The 25,146-nt window shown below is 34.6% G+C and overlaps 1 protein-coding gene across 1 annotated transcript in view; it reads right to left on the reverse strand.

Moving 5' to 3' along the window:
• The window catches only part of LOC149801022 (putative E3 ubiquitin-protein ligase HERC1), a 263,061-nt gene that overhangs the window by 146,766 nt on the left and 91,149 nt on the right, over positions 1–25,146 (reverse strand). Inside the window, exons 27-36 of the mRNA XM_089955047.1 lie at positions 24,706–24,968; positions 20,664–20,870; positions 16,931–17,051; positions 15,571–15,814; positions 13,562–13,656; positions 9,864–9,995; positions 7,962–8,068; positions 6,979–7,296; positions 6,286–6,525; positions 3,361–3,444 (exon numbers count right to left, since the gene is read on the reverse strand). Coding sequence (XP_089811173.1) covers positions 3,361–3,444; positions 6,286–6,525; positions 6,979–7,296; positions 7,962–8,068; positions 9,864–9,995; positions 13,562–13,656; positions 15,571–15,814; positions 16,931–17,051; positions 20,664–20,870; positions 24,706–24,968 — 1,811 coding nt within the window. The remainder of the gene's footprint in view (positions 1–3,360; positions 3,445–6,285; positions 6,526–6,978; positions 7,297–7,961; positions 8,069–9,863; positions 9,996–13,561; positions 13,657–15,570; positions 15,815–16,930; positions 17,052–20,663; positions 20,871–24,705; positions 24,969–25,146) is intronic.

A 25,146-nucleotide genomic window follows, 5' to 3' on the forward strand; every position in this document is an offset into this window, starting at 1 on the left:
TTAACAAACCATCTTAACAGTGCATTGTTATAATCATAATCTGCATATTCTGACATCTAGCGTGAATACTGTATACTGTGAAATCTCCTTTATTTTTTTTCTTTTATTTCTGACATTTCTGGTAGCGGTGATAACCAGATGAGGTACTATCTCATAATGGATGTTTTGGATATAAACAGTATAAACAGACTATTGGCTGCTCACTGGTAATTAATATATTATTTAGACTGACCTTTGTTGTTGTTATTGTTATAGGGATTAATGCCATTTTTCAGCACAAGATAGTCTATACATGGCAGCCAGTATAAATGGTCAAGAAACTGCTGACCCACGAGAAGCTACCGGCAAGCTTTCCCACATACCCACATTGACTGAGCCCAAGACTTAAACTCATGCAGACAGAGGTGAGAAGGCACTGATCTGTAACAGTGAGCGCTTTAGACCACTCTGGGCCCCCACTGACCTTTGCATGTGGATGGTAAGTAAAATTCATACACTTTTCACTCACATAATTAAATCCTTCAGAAAACAAATTTTCTGTATTAATCCCTGTCACAACAGAACATCTGTTGGCCTTTTTAATTTCTACACATGCGTGGAAGGCAGCACCCTGCTCTGCTACCAGAAACATCAACAAAAAAAAGAACAACCCCTCAAAAAAAATTTAAAGACCAGAGATCTACTCGTTGGTCTGTCAGACTAGCTACAATCGACCAACTTCTGAAAGCAAGAACAGTGACTGCTATCCATTTGTTTTTAAGATGTACACAGAAAAAAAAAGTTTGGCTGCAACTTCAAAGAAAACTGATCACCTCTGAAGCACCGATCATTCTGTATAAATACTAAGCAAATGAAAAAAATTCAGTCTCAATCAATGTTCTACAATTATTTGATGTTGCCACAGCAATAAGAAATGGATATCTGGTTTTCTGAAGCTATCCTTTAGCGGTAACTTCAATAACACATGCACCCTTCATCAAAGAAAACCAACTACAATCTTCAATAACAACCAAGAACCTTTCAACAAAGGAAGTCAGCACCAAATTGTAAAAAAAGCAATGGAATCTGATTAATTGTTGCACTTTCCAAAGTGACTGGAACATTTTTATTGTGCCATGAAAGTTTCATTTTTCAGGAAAAAATATATGCTTTTCGTCACTAGCAAGGGCAGCATAAAATGCAAATTAAATTTCCAATCTTTTGAAACTATAGATATCTGGCCATTTACTCAAGTTAACTGAAGATGGGGTATCTTGCAAAGATCTTTGTTAAGGTTTATAATTTGTTCCCATGTTTTAATTTTCTTATGAATAGCCTTATCCCCTGGGTAGCTGTGGCAAGATGATAGCTTCTCCAGCTGACCAATTTAAGGACATGTACATGAAGCATGTAAATAACGAGAGCCACACGCTATTTGCAACACCTGTAGTGAATTGTTTAATGACAACTGAATATAGATCAAAATGAAGCCTACCAGTTTTTCTTATACCTGTGCTATTTGCATTTTCTAATGGGATGTGAGTCATATATGAATTTTATAACATGTGATATACACTCAAATTCATGGATTTATTATACAGATGTAGAGTACTTAACAGATTATGGATTGTACTACACCAATGGAAGTTGTCAATATACAAGTGTTTTTCAGACTAGTTTATCTTCATTTAATCAAAAGTATATATTTTTTGCACCCACTGCTATATCAATGCCTCGCCATTTTTGAGGTAAATGTACAATTTTCTTCAGCTAATGGACTTGGTTGGTTATAACAGGGTTCAGTCTATAACAAGGTCAGGTTATATGGACCCCAAACAGTGTTATAATTGGCCACCTGGGGCACCAACTATACTGTGCTAATTACAAGTTCTAAAAAAGTAACTACAAAGAACTGCAAAATACACTTATTTAAAAACTTCCAATAAAATCTTTCAAAAATGGTGCTTGCAGTACACCTCAAATGTTTAATAACTCAGTAAACTCTGAATCACACAATATCAAAAACAGATCTTATTGATTGTATGTCATCATCTTGACACAGTTCCAAATAAGTATCTGAGAAAAAAAGTACCATTTCAACTGCACTCAAGTGGTACTGATATGTGATATCCCACTTTTACTGCAGGCAAAAAAAATGACATTCAATAACAGCTTGGTTTATCAAGAATAACTTGCTGCTTTACTCACTATCTTCAGGTGTACTATGTCAAACCAATGTTGAAACCAATTTTTTAAACTTCAAGAGACAAAAAATGTGCTCATGGTACCACCATGCCGAGTTGAACTTCACTGGAGAACCGATGTACAAACAGATATATGAACATGGCAAAACTATATGCCTCTTCCACATTTGTGGCAGGACCTTAAAAGTTATTTTTTGGACATTATTAAATATGAAATTCTTTGTGAATGTCACCAGCATTTTTGTGGTGCAACAAAAACTTATGACAGTGCAATCCATTTATATGTTTGGTACTTTAATTAGAAATGTGCTTATAAACACCAAAGTCCCTCCTTAGTGCCTGCAATGACATTAATTCAAAATAAACAAGGTGTGATGTATGGTGTACAGTACTGATAGATGTGCAGACAGAGATGGACAAGAGCAACACTAAAAGCCATAAGCAGGATGAAATAAAATATTTTTTCAACTTTCTTTTACCACTATTCAAAGGCCAGTCCCTCTGTAGGCAGAAAAGAAGGCTAAATAAGGTAACTTCTGCAGCATTGCACAATCTAAGAAAACAGACAATGGTGGCATGGCCATATTGCAAACCTTCGTTTGGTGTAATTGGTGAACTATTTCTTATCATGCATCTAATAAATACAGTTATATCACTCTGCAGTAATAGTGTCTAAGAATTTTACTGTCTAAGAAACTGAGCTAAACAAAAGTTTAAGCAGATCATTGGAGAATCAAATACAGGTCACAATGACAAGTTTTAATTGAAGAGTGTAGTTCTTCTTATGATGCATCAACATAACAAGTTTTATGCAGGCAATGGTGTCTAACAAACAGCTAAACAAAAAGATTCATGAAGGTCACTAGGATGTGAAATTTGTGTCCCAATATATATGGTAAATAAGGTAATATTAATAAATTATCATTTGCTTTGCAATCAAGGCAAAAAGTGTATTTAAAGGTAAATTTAATGAATACATAAAAGACTAAAAAGGTTTCTTTTTTAAAATAAAAATCATGTCTCCTAATATCCCTGCCACAGTATTGCCATGTGACCTTGAAAATAAGGGCACATACACCAGAACCTAATTAGGTCTTGGGACCAAGGGAGGGAGACAATTGGTTTTGTGGTGTCCATACATCTGCCCACCCATCAATGACTTGCTTTTTATGATTACCTTTTCTCCTGGAGTACTGCTGTAAAACATGACACATGGGTACAGCTCTGCTGCATCAACATCTTCAAATACAATCCTGGGATCCTGAACATGGGAAGAAGAAAAAAAAAGAATCCTTTAATGAAACTATAAGTCTCAACTTGCTGCTGACATTTTTTGCTAGGATGATTCTTTGCTTTTCTCATTAAATATGGCAAAAGTGCAATCTAGCCTATAAACATGTCACAAGTATAATTCATAAAAGAAACCATACATACCATACATAGGTGTGTGTAACATTCCACATTTGGTAAAAAGTTTTTTTTAAAGCCAATAATTTATATATATATATATATATATATATATATATATATATATATATATATATACACACACACACACACACAAACACACACACACACACCAGACAGAATGGAAAGTGCTATCCCTGGATTTCTATAGAAGAATGCTTGATAATAGTAGGCACAATTAATATTTTAATACAAATAATACCATCAGACAGGTTAGAGAATTTTTAATTTGTACTCTACAGAAATTCAAACTTAGGTCTGCGGGTGAACGGCACCCATCGCCTTGCCTGCACACACGAGCCCATATTCCCGCATGGCTAAACTCACATCACCAAAAAATGATGTTACTCAATCGGTGTTTTATGCACTCATGTATATATATATGTGGAAATTCAAACCAACAACCAGTGCAATGTGGCTGAATAATTGGATTACAACTGTTGAAGAACTAATGTGTGCACAGCAAGCTATTAATTGATTACATCATTGTTGTTATTTGGGGAGTTTAAGGCCAAATGCAAGATCTCGAGTTGATAAAAGTAATAAAGGGATATAAGGTTGTCATTCAGAGTCTTTAATAAACATTTGCCCACCTTTGATAGCGGGGTGAAAAATGGAGAGACCAACCAAAAATGAAACAAAAGACTTGAAGAATCCTTTTGTTTGTCTTGTTGAAATGGCATTCTATTGTTCAGTTGTTTCCAGAATCAATGCTGAAACATTTTCTCACAATGCCATGAAAGCACCAACTAAAAAATTTACAACAAGTTTACCAATTATTGGAATCGGAGTTTAAGTGTGTGAAGATGAGTAGCAAAGGTCTGGAGTTTACATTATGTGTTTCATGCAAAGTGGATTCTAAGATAGTACATGGAGGAAGAAGTGATATCACCAGGCACATGCAGACACTCAGATATCATTGAAATGGAGCAGTCAAATCTGTTCTCAAGAGCATATTTAAGACCGGATAAAAAGGGGATAAAGTGGCAATGTAGACTTTGCAAATTTTGTGGCAGTGTACAACTTACCATTCCTCATAGAAGTTCATTTTACTAAACTGGTTAGAAGTTATGTTTCCTGACTCTGAGAATGCACCAAAAAAAATGTTCATGCCAATTTACAAAGACAACACATTGTCACTCAGTCCTAGCCCTCCAATGGGACAGAAAAGTTGAAAATATGCACAGGAGTCATACGATCAGCAGTATGATTTATGAATTAAATGATCAGGGGAATGATAAAATATTGATTGTTCTAGCTCAAGTGTACGATCAAATAGTTAAGCATATTTCTACCAGATTCATTTGGTATTCAAGCATGCAAAACAAGACAGAAGTGAAATGATCTTCGAATTCTTGACAAGGTTTTTAATGTAATCTTAAATTTTCATAATTATATTTTATATATAGGGAAAACTAATGAGAGCTTCTTAAGCATGAAGATTAATAATCACAATTAATGTCATCAATGGTTAACAGAGAGTGATCTTGTGAAACAAACAAAAACTGCTTGTGCACAATGATTATGCCAAAAGCATAATGGTTGACATGGATTTAACTGTAACATTTTCCATCAGAATCTGAATCCAATTCCTGTTCAAAATAAGCTACTTTATTATAGTATGAAAAGAATAAATATTAAAGCAAAAATGGACTTGTTTTGCTATCCATAAAATACATACAATTTATGCCCAAAAATAATCATCTGGCTCAGAAGCCAATCTACTACCAAAATCTTCAAATCAGTTGGTTTGAATTCCTGGGTCTGTCACATTTGTTTTAAGTGGATAATATCAGATAAAACTGGCAATTTTTTAATATAAATTGTTATGACTAACATTATGCATGACAAAAGAAAAAACTTTATTATGTATGTAGTAATGTAAAGAAATAATGGCATCACTCTTTAAATAAATTATTAAAAAAACAAACAAATAATTCTCCAAAATCTAGTCACTTTCACAAGAAGTGTTGACAATTTTTACTAGGAACTCTCCACAGCTCAATTTTTGGTAAGACAGTGTATTACAGGTGAAAGAAAAGAGTCTATTACAGTCCTTCTGTCATATTGGTTACTTTCAATGAAATTCACTGTAAATTTATTCCAGTAAAACTTTATTCCTCCATGGTTTTCTTCTCAAAAGAGTGGAATAATGTTTCTATTTAAAGAATATTACTGTCAAAATGTTTGTTTTATTGCTGTGCAAGGACATTATTTTACTGAACTTTGAGTATAGGGATAATTTACTTGGAAATTACATTTAAAGTCAACCACTGTTGCTATGTTGTTTGTCTGTTCCTATGCTTTTCACTGTATATTTATTACTCAGTGTCTAATGTACAGGGAAACATTGTGACATCACAAATGAAAATGGTCTGCATTCATCCAATGAGAGCAATGATTACATTAAGGCATAATACATGTACTCGGTTTGCCCAATTGTACAGACTAATCATAGGATGCACTGGCAGATCTGGTCTACATTATTGGCTTGAAACTATATATAGAACAAACATCACTGACCCTAATATGCTAGTATATTATACAATGGCAGACTATATAGAATCTCCATACCCTGTTTACAGCTACGCACATGTTACAAAACAGAGTGAGCAGACAACTGGATAATACCCACCTCTCCATTTTTTCCAAAAGATAAAGTTTTGGCCACCATATCCAGCACCATGGTGATTGTATCTCCCTGTGTGTAGCCAGGCATAATCAAAGATTGTTCCCCATTGTGGTAAAAATTTCCACTGTATGCTCGATACAGCCACATGTCTGATGTTGTACGGTGACCATAATCCTGAATTGGCCATTTTGACACTCCAATACATGTTCCCTCATTGCTCTTGTTTTCCTTTACAATTAGGAACTAAAGTAAAAGCAAACAGAAAGACCTGTTCATTCATTTAATTATTTTAAATGATAATTTCAACCAGACTAAAGGCCAATATGCAAGAGGTTCATTATCTGAAATGATAATTTCGACCATTCTAAAGGCCAATACACATTAGGTTCATAACACTTTTGCTAACCAACATCTTAGGAGGATATCCATAAATATCTTCTAAACAGTCAAGAAATAAAACCACCTACCTATCCACTATCATCACATAGAAAACTGAGTTGTCTCAATGTGAAAATATAGTGACATTTTACCATTCACTCACATAAATACTCAAGGTATAACTATTGCAAAAAAATGTATATGTACAACGTGAAAAGGCAATCCTTCTCTTTTCCAATGTGTAAATAATTTAATAAAAAAAGTCATCAGTATTCTATTTATTTAATTTTTTTTTAAATTAGCTGTTAGATATCACACCTTCCACTGATAGCATCCTGATGTGATTGGCATGTTGACTAAACCATAGCCTTTGTCTCCTGCATTATGGACCAGGGTATTTTCTTGCTCCACTGTGCAGCACAGGCACTTTTCTGGATCAAATGCACTTTTCAAAACAGTGATGGCCTCAGATGAAGAACTATCTTCTCCTTTGATAGGTCTTTCTGACGTGAATGTTTCTAAAGCCTCTATCTTCTTTAGATAATATATTTCCTTCTGCCTGGCTTCATTGACTGCTCTCTCTAATGGTGACTTCCACATGGTTTCAGACAAGCAGTGGAAAAGATCTTCTACAACCTGGAATTTATAAAATAAATGACATGCCTGAAGAAGGTGTTACATGTAAATTATTAAACTGAATTTGACATGCAGAATATGTCCATTTGAGAAAAAAAATGGTCTCTTATTGTCAAACTAATTTCTATCAAAATCTGTATGATCTATGACAAAAATAAAAATATTCAAAATTTTTGTTAGAGAATGAACAACATGAGAGATTCATTTAACCATTCATTATAATACAGTCATATTACTAAAACCTTTAAACAATTTAGCAATGCACAAATGCATCTGTACCTCATTCTGAGATAGATCAGAAAGAGGACTTAACAGGAATCTGTTAGATATTATATTATATACACTGTACCCTGGGAAAGAAGTTTTTAAAAAATATATATCAAGGTACTTTGATTACACTGAGTTCAAATAAAGAAAATTTAAATTGCATCTATTGGTGAGTACCCCACATTAAAAGTGCTTTCACTGGGTCCCAGGCATGTTTTACTGGAACAGCCCGTAACATTATTTGAATACAATAATGTGAATTAATCATATGCACTCATGTATCTCACATGGCTTCTTGAATGGGCAAGAAATGAGAGAAATTAAATAAATGCTATACTCTCAATTTAAGCCTATAATACCTTCCTATCCTGAACTGAATCAATTAAGAATATTCTCACCTGTTTCATGTACTCAGCTCTGGTATTTGAGTCACACGACGGTAGGATCACCTGAAGTACATTGAGAGCAATCAGTCGACTTCTCAAGCTAAATACACAGCCTGAATCTGTAGGAAAAGAAGAATTTAAATATTTATAATTTCTCTCAATGTTAGTACCACATCTCAATGTTAGTACCACATACCACTCTCTTTTATAAAAACATGGATATGACCGCATTCTCTCTCTCATAATCAAACCAAGGCAGCAACCCATTTTGACTACGCTCATACCGACAATTCCCATGTTGTTTACTCCCAACTCAGCTAGTCTTAGTGCTCCTACTGTACTAATTTATATACTCACAAATCATCTACTGTTTCAATTTGTCTGCTCCCATAAAACTATATATATATAATCCTTCCTTTTCTTCACCTGCTTGATAGTGACTTGAGAGACTGACAGATATGCAAATTTTGATGATTTTAATTTTAAAGCTATTTACCTGCAGACAAGAGAACATGCAATTTTTGCATTTTTGTATTTGTAGTTGTAGTAGGGTTTAACGCCATTTTTCAGCACACGATAGGCTATACATGGCGGCCAGTATTAATGGTGGAGGAAGAACCCGGGAAATCCCCGGAAAGAACCACTGACCCTCGAGAAGCTACTGGCAAGCTTTCTCACATATCCACATTAGCCGAATCCGCATTTTTGTATTTGATTTTAGTATTAAAGATATTAGTTTTTAATACATGTATGAATTAAGTATGGAACAGTAAAATCAGACCAATTATAAATAAGCAATAAAAATAAGTTTAAAATCAAAATATCTTCAGTACAGTATATGAAGGTCAGGACCTGCATGTGAAGCCCATGATCAAAGCAGTTCTTTGAAATATGCCCCAGGTCAGAAGGTTGAGTCAGCATATCACAACATTAATTGTCTCAAGATTAAAATGTTTCATCCGAAGTATGAACAAAATCCATCAAAGAGTTTAGGAAATATAAGCAAATGAAAAAACTTAAACCAAAACCATAACAAATTTATATGACTGTGACCTTGACCACAAGGTCAAAGAGGCAAGCAAGTCTGTCATAAAATGGGTTGTCTTTGCTTCAGAATGATTGATCTTGTGAATGTACAAATCCATCAAGTGGTTTTGGGAATGTAAGCAAATGAAAATACACCAATTAAAACCTTAGCACACATTTCTATGACTATAACACATACTGCAAGGTCAAAGGAGCAATCATGCATGTTGCAGAATGAGTTGTCATTGATGTATAATGATTCATGCCAAATATCATGAGAATCTATCAAGGATTTTAGGGTACATATGCAAATGGACTCAAAAACAGAAGAAGCTGTTGATGACATTGATGCCAGAAAAGTGATTGCTATGTCACACTAAACTGGGCTTGACTATAAAAATCAAATGGTGTTATGTTTTTAGAATGAACAGTAAGCAGACTATATGGGAGTAAACAAACAAGAGATGAATTAAGACTGAACAAGACTGGAGCAAACATCTTGTATTTAGGCAATTTGGAAGTAGGCTAAAGGGGACTGATAACTAACCCATCAACCTGATATTTATGGTTTCAGATAAACCAAACAGTAAAGTGAAAATATACCAAGTGTTGTAGAATGTACTTGCAAGCATTGACTATTGCAAGAGCTCTACATGATGTAAGCAGATTCAAGAACTTGTTGAATGCAATACAGACAACCAATACTGTAAATTAATAAATTACAACATTTTCATGAGCAGAAACATTTTGCTGACTTGGTGAGGAATCTAAATCACAACAATTACAGTAATACAATGTGTGTATTACCAAAAAGTAGATGATCAACATGTGATGAATTTACAGAATTGATTAAAACTTTAATGATTGAACTAGATAACACGTCTTTACCTGTTGACCCTGCTATGGATAAAAGTACACTTGTCCATTTCTTGTTAGCCAGGTGAGCCTGAACAGAGGCAGACGATCCCACCCTTCTGAGAAACACCAGAAAATCAGCAACAGTATTCTGGGATAATGAACCTGAATAATAATAAAATACAGAAGTTAACCAGGAATAAGCTATACAAACTGATTCAAAAAGAAAATTACTTCAAATTATTAAAAAGAAATATTTTAAGAAAGGAACAAATAACTGAATACTCCAGTGTTATCAATGTTTTTACAGATTTAAGAAGGTAATAAACATGAACATCTCAGAAAGAATGGTTTTCAACCCAAGATGAAGGGCAGATGATGGGTGTCTCCCATCCTTCTGTCACTCACTGAAATGTCCTTTGTACTCAAAATAATCATTAAAAAAATTATGGAACAGACATTTTTCCTGATGTTTTGACACCATGCTTAAAATGTAATATATTTAAAATAAAGACTTCCTGTGATCACATGACTGAACTGGCTTACTCAAGCATGACATTTTAATTGCTAATTCCACAAACAATAGAGTAATCCATGGATTATACTATGTATGATTAGTAGTAATTCAGAAAGAAAGCTAATGGATTGAAGTCAGATTACTAACTGGAAGCATAATAAGACGACCTTTTTACTTGGATTCTTTTGGCATGGTCAGTCTGGCTTTGATGTTTAATGTTTGCAGAAATAATTATACTATGTGTGATCAGAAGTAATTTGGAAAAGATTAAAGATGTAAATGTATTATGGTTGGATTAGTCATTACTAAAAAAGTCAAGTGGCATATAGCAGGTTGGTTTGGCTTCAGCATTTAATCTAAGTGTGCATCATCTATCAATACTAAAATGTCACAGATAACAATGTTGTGTCTGTTCTACAATTTATTTTCATGAAATTCTAAACTTCCTACCCAGCTGAAAATATAAAATCTCTCTGTCTGTCTGTTTCTCTCTCTCTCTCTCACTCTCTCTCTCTCTCTCTCTCTCTCTCTCTCTCTCTCTCTCTCTCTCTATATATATATATATATATATATATATATATATATACATACACACACCCATATGATCATGTAATGCAGCCAACAATAACACAATAACAGTAATAATGAAGATCAACTAGAGCAGTGGTTCCCAACCTGCAGGACGTGGATCCCCAGGGTCATTCCAAGGGGCATGTATTTTCTCAATTATTAGTATATGGGGGTCCACAACATTTTTGGAGCCTAAAAATGGGATCCTCATATTCAAAAAGGTTCACCAGTTCTGATAGGTGAAAAGACATTACTGTTATTTTCTATAAGAGTAACTTTAATATCTTTTATTTCTATGAAAATATCAAACTAACAACACCACATTACTAAAGTAAAACTTTGGTAAACATTAAATGATATCACCAAGAAAACAAGAACCAATGATACAAGCAAGAACCATCAGTCTGATGCAAAAGCCCTTACAAGGAATCAGAACATTGTTGCCATATTTATAAAAAAAACTTTTATTAGATTATAACATTAACTTTTTTTAATAAAAATAAAAAATGAGAATATGAACATCTTTCTCTGCCAGATCTATTTATATACTGTAGTACATCAACAGAACATGTACATGATGATGCACATAATTTGATGTTTTCCACTTAATATGACATCATCATCATTTTGCACAAAAAAACAGTAATGACTAATACCCATGTCAAAACAAAATTGTTTTATTAAGTACCTATACAGTCGATACCCTGCAAAAATATCAATAAAAGCTGACATAGGGCTAAATTTAGTATTAAAAAACCCTAATCATTTGGTCTATTCTGCTGAGTGCTTTTGTAGAAGAAGTCGTTTAAAGGATTTTCAATTTTTGTACAGGTTATAATGTTTGACAGTGAATATGTATTATTTACACAAACCTGATAGGCCTTCATGCTTGACTGCTGACAGATTTGGCCCCATTCTGCTAAGCAGTTTTTATAACCGTTAAAGGTTTTTCTGTTTTTAGTAACAGTGGCCATATCAGGTGGTGGATCATCATTTGTAAATCTTAAAGGCCTTTATACCTTGATGCATTATGTCAAATTTGGTCATATTTGGTATTTGTGAAGTCACTTGAAAGACTTCTTTAGTCTTAGTAATGACATTCATATTTGACAGTAGCTCTGCAACATTTGAACAAGTTTGAAAACCCTTCATATCAGGATGCTTTTTGCAAAATTGTCACTTCTGTTCAGCAGTTTTTGAGAAGATACTGAATGGTTTTTTTATTTTTAGTAATGCTAGCTATACTTGATATGGATAAGCATCATTTGTGTAAATTAGAAAACCCTTCACATCAAAATCTGTTCCTTTAAATTTGATATACTTCAGCCAAGCTGTTTTTGAGAAGTCATTTCAAGGGTTTATTGTATTGCAGTAATGGTGGCCTTGATGCAATGGCAGATTGGCATTATTTGCATAAACCGGATGACTGCCAAGTTTGGCTGAAATTAATTTAGTACTGTTTTTTTTAAATCTGAAAAGAGCGGATGTTGATGGATGATGGATGATGAACATGGCAAACACTAGACCATATCCTAAGCTCATTTGACAATCCATCCAAGTCAGCTCAAAATTCAAAAATTTTCACTATCAAATCCACAACCCCACACCAATATATACTTTTCTGTATGTGAATTCCATTTTTATACAATTGTAATACACTGCAATTTTTCTCCTCAAATCAAAATGACTTTAACTACTTGTGCAATCTCACTGTAGTTCATAATTAACCACAGGATGATGTCTACATGATTTACTGAAGTCTACATGATAACTGAATTCTGTGATTTACTGATGTCTACATGATTTGCTGATGTCTATGTGATTTATTGATGTCTCTGTGATTTACTGATATCTACAAGATTTACCAATGCCTAAGTGATTTATTGATGTCTATATTAACTGATTCTTTGTGCTTTACTGATAACTACATGATTTACGGATGTCAACATGACTAATAGATGTCTATGCGATTACTGACATTAACGTGATTTACTGATGTCTATGTAATTTAGCAATGTCTACAGGATTAACTGATGTCTATGTGACTTACTGATGTCTACAAGATTAACTGATTTCTATATGATTACTGATATCTAAGTGATTTACTTATGCCTACATGATTAAATGATCACTACACAATCTAATGATGTCTTTGTAATTTACTGTCTCCATTATTTACTGATATTTATGTGATTTATCAATGTCTATGTGATTTACTGATGACTACGTGATTTACTGATGTCAACATGACTTACTGATGTCTACATGAGTTACTTCTTACAAGTCTGAACATTTCACAACTGGAATGCATTGTGACAGTTATTAAAAAATGCAAATATGCTATAATCCATCTAATGTCAATCAGCGTAACTTGTTCGAAAGTCTACATCTTCACATTTAACTGTAAAAAAATCTATCATGATAAATTAAACAAACTTTTAAAGGACCAAAAGAAATTGAATACAAATCTGCAAAACATGAGGAAAAATCTTAACTTCATGGAAAAGTCAACATATGTTGTTCCCTTACCACTAACTCTAGCACGTACCATAGAAAAGGTCAAAACCTTAGATGACAAGAGGTATAAAGCAAGTGTAGCACTATTTTCCTATCTGTTCCCATGTCACTAAGTTGATATATGTACCTAAGTTAGTGATATCAATATATTTCTGGAGCTGTTCCCACAGCAAGTCCAACATGGCCTGAATCACACCAAATCCCAGATGCTCTGCATACATCCTGAAACAGCAGATGAAGACAGAATGTTTAATAGGCTTGGCATTGTTATGATACTAATGTCAGATTTTAAAAAATCCACTGTGAATAATCAGCCCACATGATTTTTCTCTGATATCTCAATTACTGATCCATCTGTTCCACAAGGAAGATATGTGCGTGGGGTAGGGTGGCAGTGGGGGTATTCAAAACTTCTAAGACTGTTGAGGGCACCAACAAACTACTTTGAATCATACGATATATTTATAAGGCATTTGCACACAAGCATATGCCTCTATATTTTCTCCAGGCTGCATCATTGCACTTTTTGATACATTAAAATTTTAAAGGGCACATGCAGACATCTGCAACTATCTGTCAGCATTAAGTTATTTTTAAATTATTATCTTTGACATTCTTATCTTGAATAACAGCATAAGAAAATTTAACACAGTTTAGCATGAAAAAGAAAAGTTAGCCAGCTGAGAAAATGATACTATGCGAGGGGTGACATTCGTCCTGACAGTTCTTGCTACTTTCCATCATTAATGAGGGGGGTATCTAGCTGTTAAGATCATCTCCACATCTTAAGTGCTGAACTCTTTTTCATACATAGTTCCCCTGATAAGTGCTGGGCATAAAAGTTTGTCCAGACATGCATGAGTACTGATAACCTTGACTGCTTAAGTATGTGAGGGGATCACCATAATCTTCCTGAGACCAAGTAAATTGTTAACCCAGGTTCTGTCCCACTGGAGAGGAGCAGTCTGAATTAATCTACAAGTCTGAACCCTCACCTTCTGAAATGATCACTGGTAAAAATACACAGGCATACATCCCCCTACAAGCTACTCTACAGAGTAATGATGGCACAATCTGGAGAGATGAATGCACACAGATTTGTGGTTCCACTTTCTCACAAAGAGATCTACCATCAGACAGTTTCTCAAGGCACAAACTCAATGAAAAACATACAGAGACCACTCTATATGAAGCAGCTGGCCTCTCCTTGATATTAAATTGGCCAGAAAAGTAAGCATGTCTGAAAACATCCAGTACATTTGAGAGTTACTTTCCCTGATCTATTATAGACATAACTGGAATGATGATTTCAAAAATAATTTTGTCTTCTCTTTCTGGGAGGACTGGATTCTGGAAATAATGAAGCTTTACTAATGCTTACGTGATCTGGCAATATATTCAACAGAAAAATACAAGCATAAAATTAATGCAGCATGTTTAAGGAATTTAATATAAGTAATAATTGTGTTGCTATAAGAAGTAAGTAATATGCATAGTAAATGATAAAATAATAGGCACAATCCCAAGAAATTTACAATGGCACATAAATTTGACCCAGAAAACCCTAAGAATCCATTTCCTTGAAAAGATGCAGAAAACACTTTACACATTCATGCACACATAGGCACACATATATCAATTTTTTCAAATCCTCCAGAAAGATTGCAGATTTCAAATTGTTTGCTTGTAGGGTGCAAAACAAGCTTCCCTGAATTGTCCCTCTAACTCTATCATTTGCCTTTGAGACACCCATGCACTTGCTAAAATGCTATGTATTATTTGCAAAGTTTATATAATTCTACCAAAAATTTAAATCATATATGCTGACTACAAATTATCCAATAAAACAAACTAAACTTTGTTCCCCACAAGACAAAATAACTATAAAACATTTCCCAATAACAAATGCTTTTTAAGACTGCATGCTATGGACTCAAATCGTTCTTTACAAGAGAGGGACCTTTGAATCTCCGACACTGAATAGCATATGCAAATTTGAGATTCCCTTCGATCTCTTAACATAATTCACAACAATGACTATGATGTCAAGTTACCTGGGATGCAGTAACTGTAAACACTGTATACTGCATGGACTCATGTCATCCCAAGCTTATTTATGTTGATGATAATACTTACCCTATGGTGATTGTAATTATCTGGACTAATCTGTGACTTGAAACAGCCAGAACTGTCCTCAAATGATGTTCTGACAGTCTTCCCCTCATAAGCTGTAGCATATGAGGACGAACTGTTGGTTCTCCTATGATCTTGAATAAGATCGGCAAGAGGCCACATGCCACGGCCAGAGAAATGTCAACTGGCTCATACTTCATACTCAGAGCAAAGATTGTTGTCAGGAGCAGACGCAGTTGAAGGAAACCTTAAATATTTATAAATAACATATTTGTATGGGATCAATACAGAAATAACCAGCTGACATGAATATGTGACAGAACCTTACCATATACATGATATTTGTTAGGCATGAAGCTTACTTAGGATATTTTTTAATGAACAGCTCCAATTTTTGCCAAAATCGGAACATCAAAAATGTCTTGACCATAATACATCAGTGTACTATTGTACTGAATATTTCAATCAAATGTAATCATTCCTAGATTCATCCATGAAATATTTTACATCCCACTTATATATCATTTTACTATTTATTCCTTTGTGAAATTGTGTATCTCACATTGCTAATTTGTCACAGACACCCACATCAAATACTTCTTTATTATATTTGAATCAAAATGTGTGTATTTCTATATTCACCCTCGAAATTCTGTACATCCCACCTGTATGCTACTTTATTTTTGTGCTTGTATTCATTTGTGAAATTGGAAACTGCATACAACAATATTATTTGCATAATTGCACATGTGACAATTCTGATACATGTAAATACTGAATAAACAATCTATGATAAACAAATTAAGGATCTAGGTAGGTAACATAAATTACACAAATGCTGTGGTTGGTCAATAAGATGGAGCTTTGTTACCTACCTATATCAAAGTGTGAGAAACCCAACATTTATTGGAAATCTTTGTGTTGCATAGAGTTTTAGCCTTACTTACAATGCACAGACACTGAATGTTGATCCAATCAGGTGCCAAGATCTAGCTGTCAATCAATCTATCAGATAGTAAACATGGCAACCAGCTAATAATATTCCAACAATAATCAATATTCCTCAATAGTAGCTAAATGTATAATGAGTCCATGAAAAATCTCTTTCCTTTTTTAACCTTGAAAATTGTACACTGATTTTACAACAGCATTTAATGATTAATACTAGAAGCAACAACATGACATGAAGAAATCATTGGATTGGGAAACATCTGAGAACCTGGAGTAAACACCGACCTTAGACAAACACATACACTTGCATATAATGGGACCATGAATTGAAACCAGAACTAATGAGGTGCCAAGCAGGTGTATAATAACTGCACCACCCTGGATCCCAGACCTGACAGACAGTAAGACTTACCTGAAGCTGCTAAATCTTTCTCCATCATGTTTTCCAGGCCAGCCACCAGCAGCTCAAATATCTGATGGACTGTAAGCTGAATTTCTTGCTGGGTTTCTGATCTGGCTGCTTTGATTCCATCCTGTAAAATGGAAACAATGTTTGCTTTATTAAATTATTTTAACTGAATGTGCATTTATTTGATATGAAATTGAAAGGACAGCTGCTCAGATGTTTGTGTCCTAAATGTAGCCCTCGTGTCCTTTTCTTTATTTCACGGAAATTTCCTGTATTGAAGATGTGGTTGTGGGGGAGAGAAATTGGTCTCCTTAGTGGCTTGTTTGCAGACATCTTCAATCTAGCTGTTAAAAAGAAGGATAGAGGATAAAGGCTGTGATTGTAGCTTGGCCTTATGGTAATTGTTAAGGAAAGTGGAGGTTGAGAGTGCCATGTCTCATTCCACCAATTGTAAATTTTTACCTGCTGTTATGGCATTGGCTAAGGTGAGTTGAGCAGCTCTGCTCAATACTTGGGCCATTCTTGAGACCAACTTCCAAGCATGCCCTGAGGTATTTGGAGTGGGAAAAGATAAGCTATGTTCCACCTGTTTGGAAGATAACCACAGAGATGAATATAGATCCCATGGCTACGATACTGCTTACTATGTACTGAGTGTCATTAAAGGATATGCGATCCATATGTTGTTGTTGTTGTTGTTGGGTTTAACGCCATTTTTCAGCATAAAATAGGCTATACATGGCGGCCAGCATCTATGGTGGAGGAAGAACCCATGAAAACCCCGGAAAGAACAACAGACCCGCTTGAAGCTACTGGCAAGCTTTCTCACATACCCACATTGGCCAAACCCGAGACTCGAACCCACACAGACAGAGGTGAGATGGCAATGATCTGTAACGGTGAGTGTTTTAGACCACTTGGTCACTCAGGGCCTCTCTGATCCATATGTATGGAGTGTGGCTTTGTCATTCCAAAAGCTGCAATATCACATCTGACTGATGGGTTGTCCATCTGAAATACTGGCATATGTAGAACTACCAACAAAAATGTGATGGGAGGCACTTTTTTGAGAAGTAAAATCAGTTGATCCTAGGATTTTATAATTGATGGTGAAGTCAGTTCAAAATGTCTGTAACTCAACCAGACTGCCAAAGTAATTGTAAATTAGATTCTTCTATTTTCATCACAATATCAACTGAAGCAGGAGCTCTGGTCCAGGAAGTTGATGCAGTGTGAGAAGGAGGGCAGAACTACAGAGGTAAAAGGCAGAAAACGTCATCGATGAAGGCTCAGAAGGCTGAATCTTCCTATAGCATAGTATAGTCTAAAAGTGACAAATGCAATGAGAACAAACATAGTCGCTTTTGCTTGCATGAGGTGAGGCTAACGTCTACTGTGTTGCCCGAGACTTAGCTTGAGAAGAATAACAAGGTCTGCTAAGGGTGGGTGGAGAGATATACCATATGATGTTTTACCTGAAAATTAGTGATAGCAGATGATCTAATAAAGTAATGAAGTTTTCTGATATAACAGAATTACAATACTACCTGTAGGAAGGGTCCAGGATGGCCTGTACAGATAAATACATATGCATGGTATAGAGAACTAAGATTGCCTTGGTATAGAAAACTCACCTGTATGTAACCAGTAATAATGGAATTATACATATATACTTATCGTAAAGTCGCACAGGCTACCTTTGCAAGTTATTAAGTGTTATCAAATGTCAGAGTGTTAGAAAATTGTAAACACAGAACTTTTTCAGCATTAGATAGAGAGAAAAGTTGAAAATATAAATGGAATATACTTTCCTTAGAAATGAAATGGCTCCTCCAACTTGTAATGGTATATCTTCCAAAGTAGAATGTAGCATCTGTGAGGTCTCTCATAGTAAGAGTGTGCTTCTTAGCATGAGCAGAAATAGTAATTAAGATATTCATGGGATCTGCCATCAATCCCTATACTAAGGGGAGATCACACTGCCTGATTGCAACCTCAGTGGGCAGATAACGTTTAGCTAACAGTGTTAGCTGGCAGGCTGGATTTGTGAAATTGTAGCACTTCTCCTAAAGTATTCTCACTGTGAAATGTATTTAAAGAAGAAAGCTTGTCAGTACATTCCTGTGGGTTGGCGGTTCCTCCCAGGGTTTTTGGGGTTTCTTCCTCCACAAGATATGCATGCCATCATGTTTAGCCTATCTGTGTGTGGAAAATTACACAAGACCACAGTGTTTTCTCCATGATTCCTTTGGGTTCCATGTGTTGAATTTACAAGGTTCTAAACAGATTTAAGTGCTTAGCATATTCGTCATTTACTATGAATATTATCTGCTTCTTACAGCACCACATTTATGAATATTTATATTAAAATACTTTCAAACTTTCAAATATATCACTTTTACTCCAGCATTTCTCTTTCATGGTATTACCATGAAATTTTCTCATCTTATTGTTTAAGATATGAAAGTCTACAAGTGTTTGAAGTAACTAAGTGCCTATATATAACTCCATTATGGAGATCTTCTTTCACATTAATGCACAGCTGAAAAAATAAATAAAATCTTATTTTCATTTTCATCATTTTTTAAACAACCAATCTTTAGGATTAATGGCAGGATTTTCTCATGCATTATTTACACCTGAATGTGTGAGCTATCAGTAATGGTATCGGTATAAGATTCTGAGGCAACGTTGCATTGTCATTGTCATTAATTTCAGTTCTGTCATTTCCTACTGCCACTAAATGCACAGTAATTTCATTTATATCAGACTATCAGTGTCATTACCTTAAATAACCTAAGCATTCTGCTTGACAAAGTCCATTATTCTTATGTTAAAGTCCATTATTCTTTAATGATGATTTTTGCTTGCATAGAGGTCTATCAAAACATGAGGTAATTTCTATCAACTTGAATTCTACTGTATGGTTCAGGCATTATGATCAAGGCTTTTGATATCTTGAAGGATTTGTCTAGCTGTTGAAACACAAAGTTTGCAAACTATACTGCCTATTTTTCTGAGCACCTTTTATCATGCATCACTGATATTTATGTGCACCTATTTGAATTTACTGTGCTAAAAGAAGTAAGGTTCCGGTGAGGAGAAAATACTGTACAACAGTGATTAAATTTTCACCAAAGAATGTAGAACTCAACAACATCTAGAACATATAACATTATGAGTAATAGTGTCTGTTGCTGTTGTTGTTGTTGTAGGGTTTAATGCCATTTTTCAGCACAAGATAGGCTATACATGGCAGCCAGTATAAATGGTGGAGGAAGAACCCAGGAAAATCCCGGAAAGAACCACTGACCCACGAGAAGCTACTGGCAAGCTTTCTCACATACCCACATTGGCTAAACCCATGTCTCAAACCCATGCAGACAGAGGTTAGATGGCGTTGATCCATAACCGTGAGTGCTTTAGACCACTCAGCCACTTGAGGCACCTAATAGTGTCTGAGAAAATGATCTAAACAAAAACCAAACCTCATTCTATACATGTATACAAAAAAATAAAATGCTCACTTGACAGTCGAAGTAAACAGATCAATTATAATAAATCACTTTTCAACTGACAATAGATCTATAAACTTTTCAGTCAATCAAAGCCCTAGGAACAAATTTAAAAATATTACCCATCAAAGCCCTAGGAACAAATTTAAAAATATTACCCATCATGAAAGAGGTCAATTATTTACAGTAATGAGCAAAAGTGACTTCATTAATTTGTTTACCTGATAATGATAAAGCTGCGTGCCTGCACTGGGGCATCCTGGATGAAGACCAAAAGCTCCAGCCAGTAGTTCCTCATGAGCAGAACTAAGCAGTGTTGTCAGGGTCAGAGGCTCCTCTACCTGAAATCCCTGTACCCACCTGCTCTCTTTCTTCTCTTTGGCGGTTGACAATAATTCTCTTATCTGGTTCAATGCTTCCAATCGAATCTAAAATAAGGATGCAGAGGTCAATCTAGAATGTGCTATGCATGGCCTACTAAAATATTTAAGATACATCCACACAGAGTGATGTCAAAATAATCAGTGCAAATTTGGCATATCTCAGCACAAATTATGTTCCTGATGGTGAATTCTGTCTCCTTTATCTGTAACGTACATTAATAGTGCTGATGTCACTGATTTTATACAGAAAACAGTGATAAATAATAAACCACCCCATCCAGATGCAAACAGCTTTAGAAGAGGCAATTATGAACACATTGATGATTATTTAATGGAAATGGCCAAAACTAAATTGTCTAAAGTGGCTTTGCTCTCTTTATAAAGCTTACCATGAGAATTAAATCAAATTAACTTTTAAAAAGATGTTAGAATGGTAATAAAGTCAGCCATACAGGCATCATAGTTCAGTACAGTCAGCCATATAGGCATCATAGTTCAGTACAGTCAGTCACATAGGCATCATAGTTCAGTACAGTCAGCCATATAGGCATCATAGTTCTGTACAGTCAGTCACATAGGCATCATAGTTCAGTACAGTCAGCCATATAGGCATCATAGTTCAGTATTGCAGCCATATAGGCATCACAGTTCAGTACAGTCAGCCACATAGGCATCATAGTTCAGTACAGACAGCCATATAGGCTTGATAGTTCAGTATGGTCAGCCTTACTGTAAACCTGGCAATCTATCATACATATAATTTTGCTGTGAAATAAATGGCAGATAGTTCACTTCACTGCATGAGGCTTGAGAGCAGGCGACTTGATAATGTGATACAACTTAACAAGAGACCCTAGCTGCCTAATATTGCTCACCAGGCTTGCATAACAGTGGAACATTTCACTAAGCAGGATTTTACATACAGCATTGTAAGAATATAACCTAAGCAAATTATGACCTAAACTTTATATCATGTTGATTTAAACCTTAGTCAATAAATGTTATTTCCAAAGATAAAGGCAATATTAATTCAAATAGTCTCTTGAAGTAATTTGGCAGATTTAAAAACTGAAGTTTTTATAATAAACAATCATTTGTGGTCTATAAGGTCATTTGTCTTTTACAAAAGCTGAAATTATAATTCACAAGTTGTTTCTTTTAAGACACTATTGGTAATTAAATCTTGAAGTATTTAAATGGAAAAGTACATTGGGGTATTTTTCATTGAAAATTAGAAATAAAAAACTGAAATTATAAATAATTTGGGAATAATGGCATTGAACATATGAAATGCCATAAAATAATGAACAATACATATGATAACATATAAATGACAGATACGTCAGGCCATTTAACATGGCAATACTAGCAACTGACATACTCAATTTCACCAAACATCCAGCTTACCAAATAAATCTCTGCAAATACATTTATAAACTTGATGTGTTTTCTTTAACAAGACATATGTCCTTACTGGAGTGAAATCAGTAATGAAAAAAACACAATTACTTACAAAGAAAATATTTACAATTGAAAAAGAAATTATGATCTTTATCACAACAATGCACATAATTTATGGGAAATTTTCTCTTAGTTATATTCTGTACATTATTTTAGTTATAAATTAAAAAATTATTCACTTTATTCTGTTTTTATTTTGTCAATTCTTATAAATTGTTCTACTGAATTTTACACATCTTTTATTATAAAATTGATTGTATACCAGTTTTCATAATTTCTACAACTTAAGATTCTCAATAGTTTTATTCTCTAGGTTTTATAATATGTAACAGAAAGAAAGTGAACCAACAAATTTAGTAAAATCAACAAGCAATTTATTTCCCAACAATACAAATGGAAAATTCAAAAGATGCATACAATATATTTAATTACGTTCCAAATAATTTTAAATGTCTCATCACAAGTCCAAAAGTAAAGAATGTTCCCATGAATTTCAACAGTCTTGATTGTCCTGATACAACACTTTTCCAGAATGTCTTTGAAAGTGTTCACAATTCAAAATAATGTATCAATCCAAAAGTCTACAAATGAATATTTTAAATAAAAAATTCCTCTCAAATTATTCCTTTAGTCAACAACAAAAATGTAAACTCTGATCATAAACGGATCTCACAGACCGATCTAAAACAGGAAAGAATCATTTGTTGATCAAATCCCTACTTATATACATTTTTACCTGACCTAAGACTTAATAGAATGTAAAGCACTCCAACAGAAAAATCTAGTCTTGTTGTTGTTGTGGGGTTTAACACCATTTTTCAGCACAAGATAGGCTATACATGGTGGCCAGTATCAATAGTGGTGGAAGAACCCAGGAAAATCCTGGAAAGAACCACTGAACCATGAGAAGTTACCGGCAAGCTTTCCCGCATAACCACAATGGCCAAGCCTGAGACTCAAACGCATGCAGAAAGAGGTGTGATGGCAGTGATCAGTAATGGTGAGCGCTTTAGACCACTCGACCACTCGGGGTCCCAAAATTTAGTCTAACTGTAAACAAGAAATGCTATTTAAACATTCTGTTTACAACTTACAACCATGTCAATAACATAGGTTTCTTCACTTGTTTTATTTTAAGTGAGACAAATGTCATTTTAAATGGAGAAAACTGGTATTTTAAAAGCTAATTTTTTTTCAAGTTGCACACAATTCAAGAAATATTTCCAGCAGCACTAAATTTTATTTATATGTGCAGAGCTTGCTCATAATAAAATTCATTCAACATTTTGAGCTTACTTTACAAGTCTGATGAAAAGTAGATCAGAAATATGGACTCCTAAATGGTAACAAGCTTGGCCAATCGGATGTAAGTTAACCTCAGTAATATGAGTGGACCTTGCTCATTACGGAATCACGGTAACAAGCTTGGCCAATTGGATGCAAGTTATCCACAGTAACATGAGTGGATCTTGCTCATTACGGAATCACGGTAACAAGCTTGGCCAATCGGATGTAAGTTAACCTCAGTAACATGAGTGGATCTTGCTCATTACGGAATTACAGTAACAAGCTTGGCCAATCGGATGTAAGTTAACCTCAGTAACATGAGTGGATCTTGCTCATTACGGAATATATTTCAAATCTTAAGATAAGTTTAATAAAAATCAGATCAGAAACATGGTCTATTTATTTCATTAAGTTGTGTATTTATTCCTTTAAATTGGTTTCAAAAATTAAAACAGTTCCTTATAAATCATAATTTTTAGGAATACCTGTGTGTGTGTGTGTGTCATTTGGATTTTTAATGTAGCTTTAACAATTTGCAGTCATATCGCTACAATATCTGCAGTGTGGCAGTTTACAGTGATGTCTAGAACTGGGGCGTCATGCTGCAGACATGTAGCATGATGTCCCACCCTGTCACATTATCCTGACACCAGGATGACCAATCCTAACACTAACCTCTTAATGGCATACCTATGTATCAAAATCAAATAATTGTGACTTATATACCAATCTTTACACAACAAACACTGAAACAAACTAACACATTCCTACTTCAAGCAAATTCAATGTGTGCAAGAAGTACAATAACTTCAGATGATCATGTATTTTGCTTTCTATTATGCAAGAATGCAAGATCCAAAGTACTAAATGCAGAACTTGCTGACAGAACTGTCTGCAGTGGAAGACTGCTGCCAAAAAATAACTGCAAAACTTGTCCTGCACATAATCAGATTTAGTTTTGCAAACACAAAAATGTATAATCAATAGTTAAAACTTCTTATTTAGGAACCAATGAGTGCTAGTGAAATAGACTGCTTTTATAAAGGGACTTAATTTATAATACTTAAGGAAATTTCTACAAAAATCTTCAATGAGGTTCAATAAAAGAAGTAAACAAAAATTCTTCCCCAACCTCTGCCCGTTTTTGCTGCTGCTTCATGGCTGAAGTTAGAACATCAACTGTTGGTCCATTTATCTCTTCCTGACTCTGTTTGGCATTGGTTCCAGGGTTGTCTCCCTTCACAAACTTGCAGATTTCCATAGCAATATGTCGATTCATGTGGCCTTTGCCTCCATGGATTGATTTACCATGGGTTCTTTCCCCTGATCTCTCCTGGTGCCATCTCAACCTACGTAAATATTCCTTCACCTTTTGCAAAGTCCCAATATTGGCAGCTAGAGGTAGAAATAAGTAATTAAATAAAAACATGGCATTCTCTAGTTAGTGAGATTCAAATTATTTTTCCAAATACATCCCACATACTTCAGAGGTCTAATATTTCTTTATCTGTTATTAAAGGCAAATGCTTGGAGGAGAAACCTGTAATGATATTCAACTATTCTGTGCAACAAG

Source organism: Sinohyriopsis cumingii, chromosome 4, assembly GCF_028554795.1.
Source record: "Sinohyriopsis cumingii isolate HCF-2022 chromosome 4, ASM2855479v2, whole genome shotgun sequence".
Lineage (NCBI taxonomy): Eukaryota > Metazoa > Mollusca > Bivalvia > Unionida > Unionidae > Sinohyriopsis > Sinohyriopsis cumingii.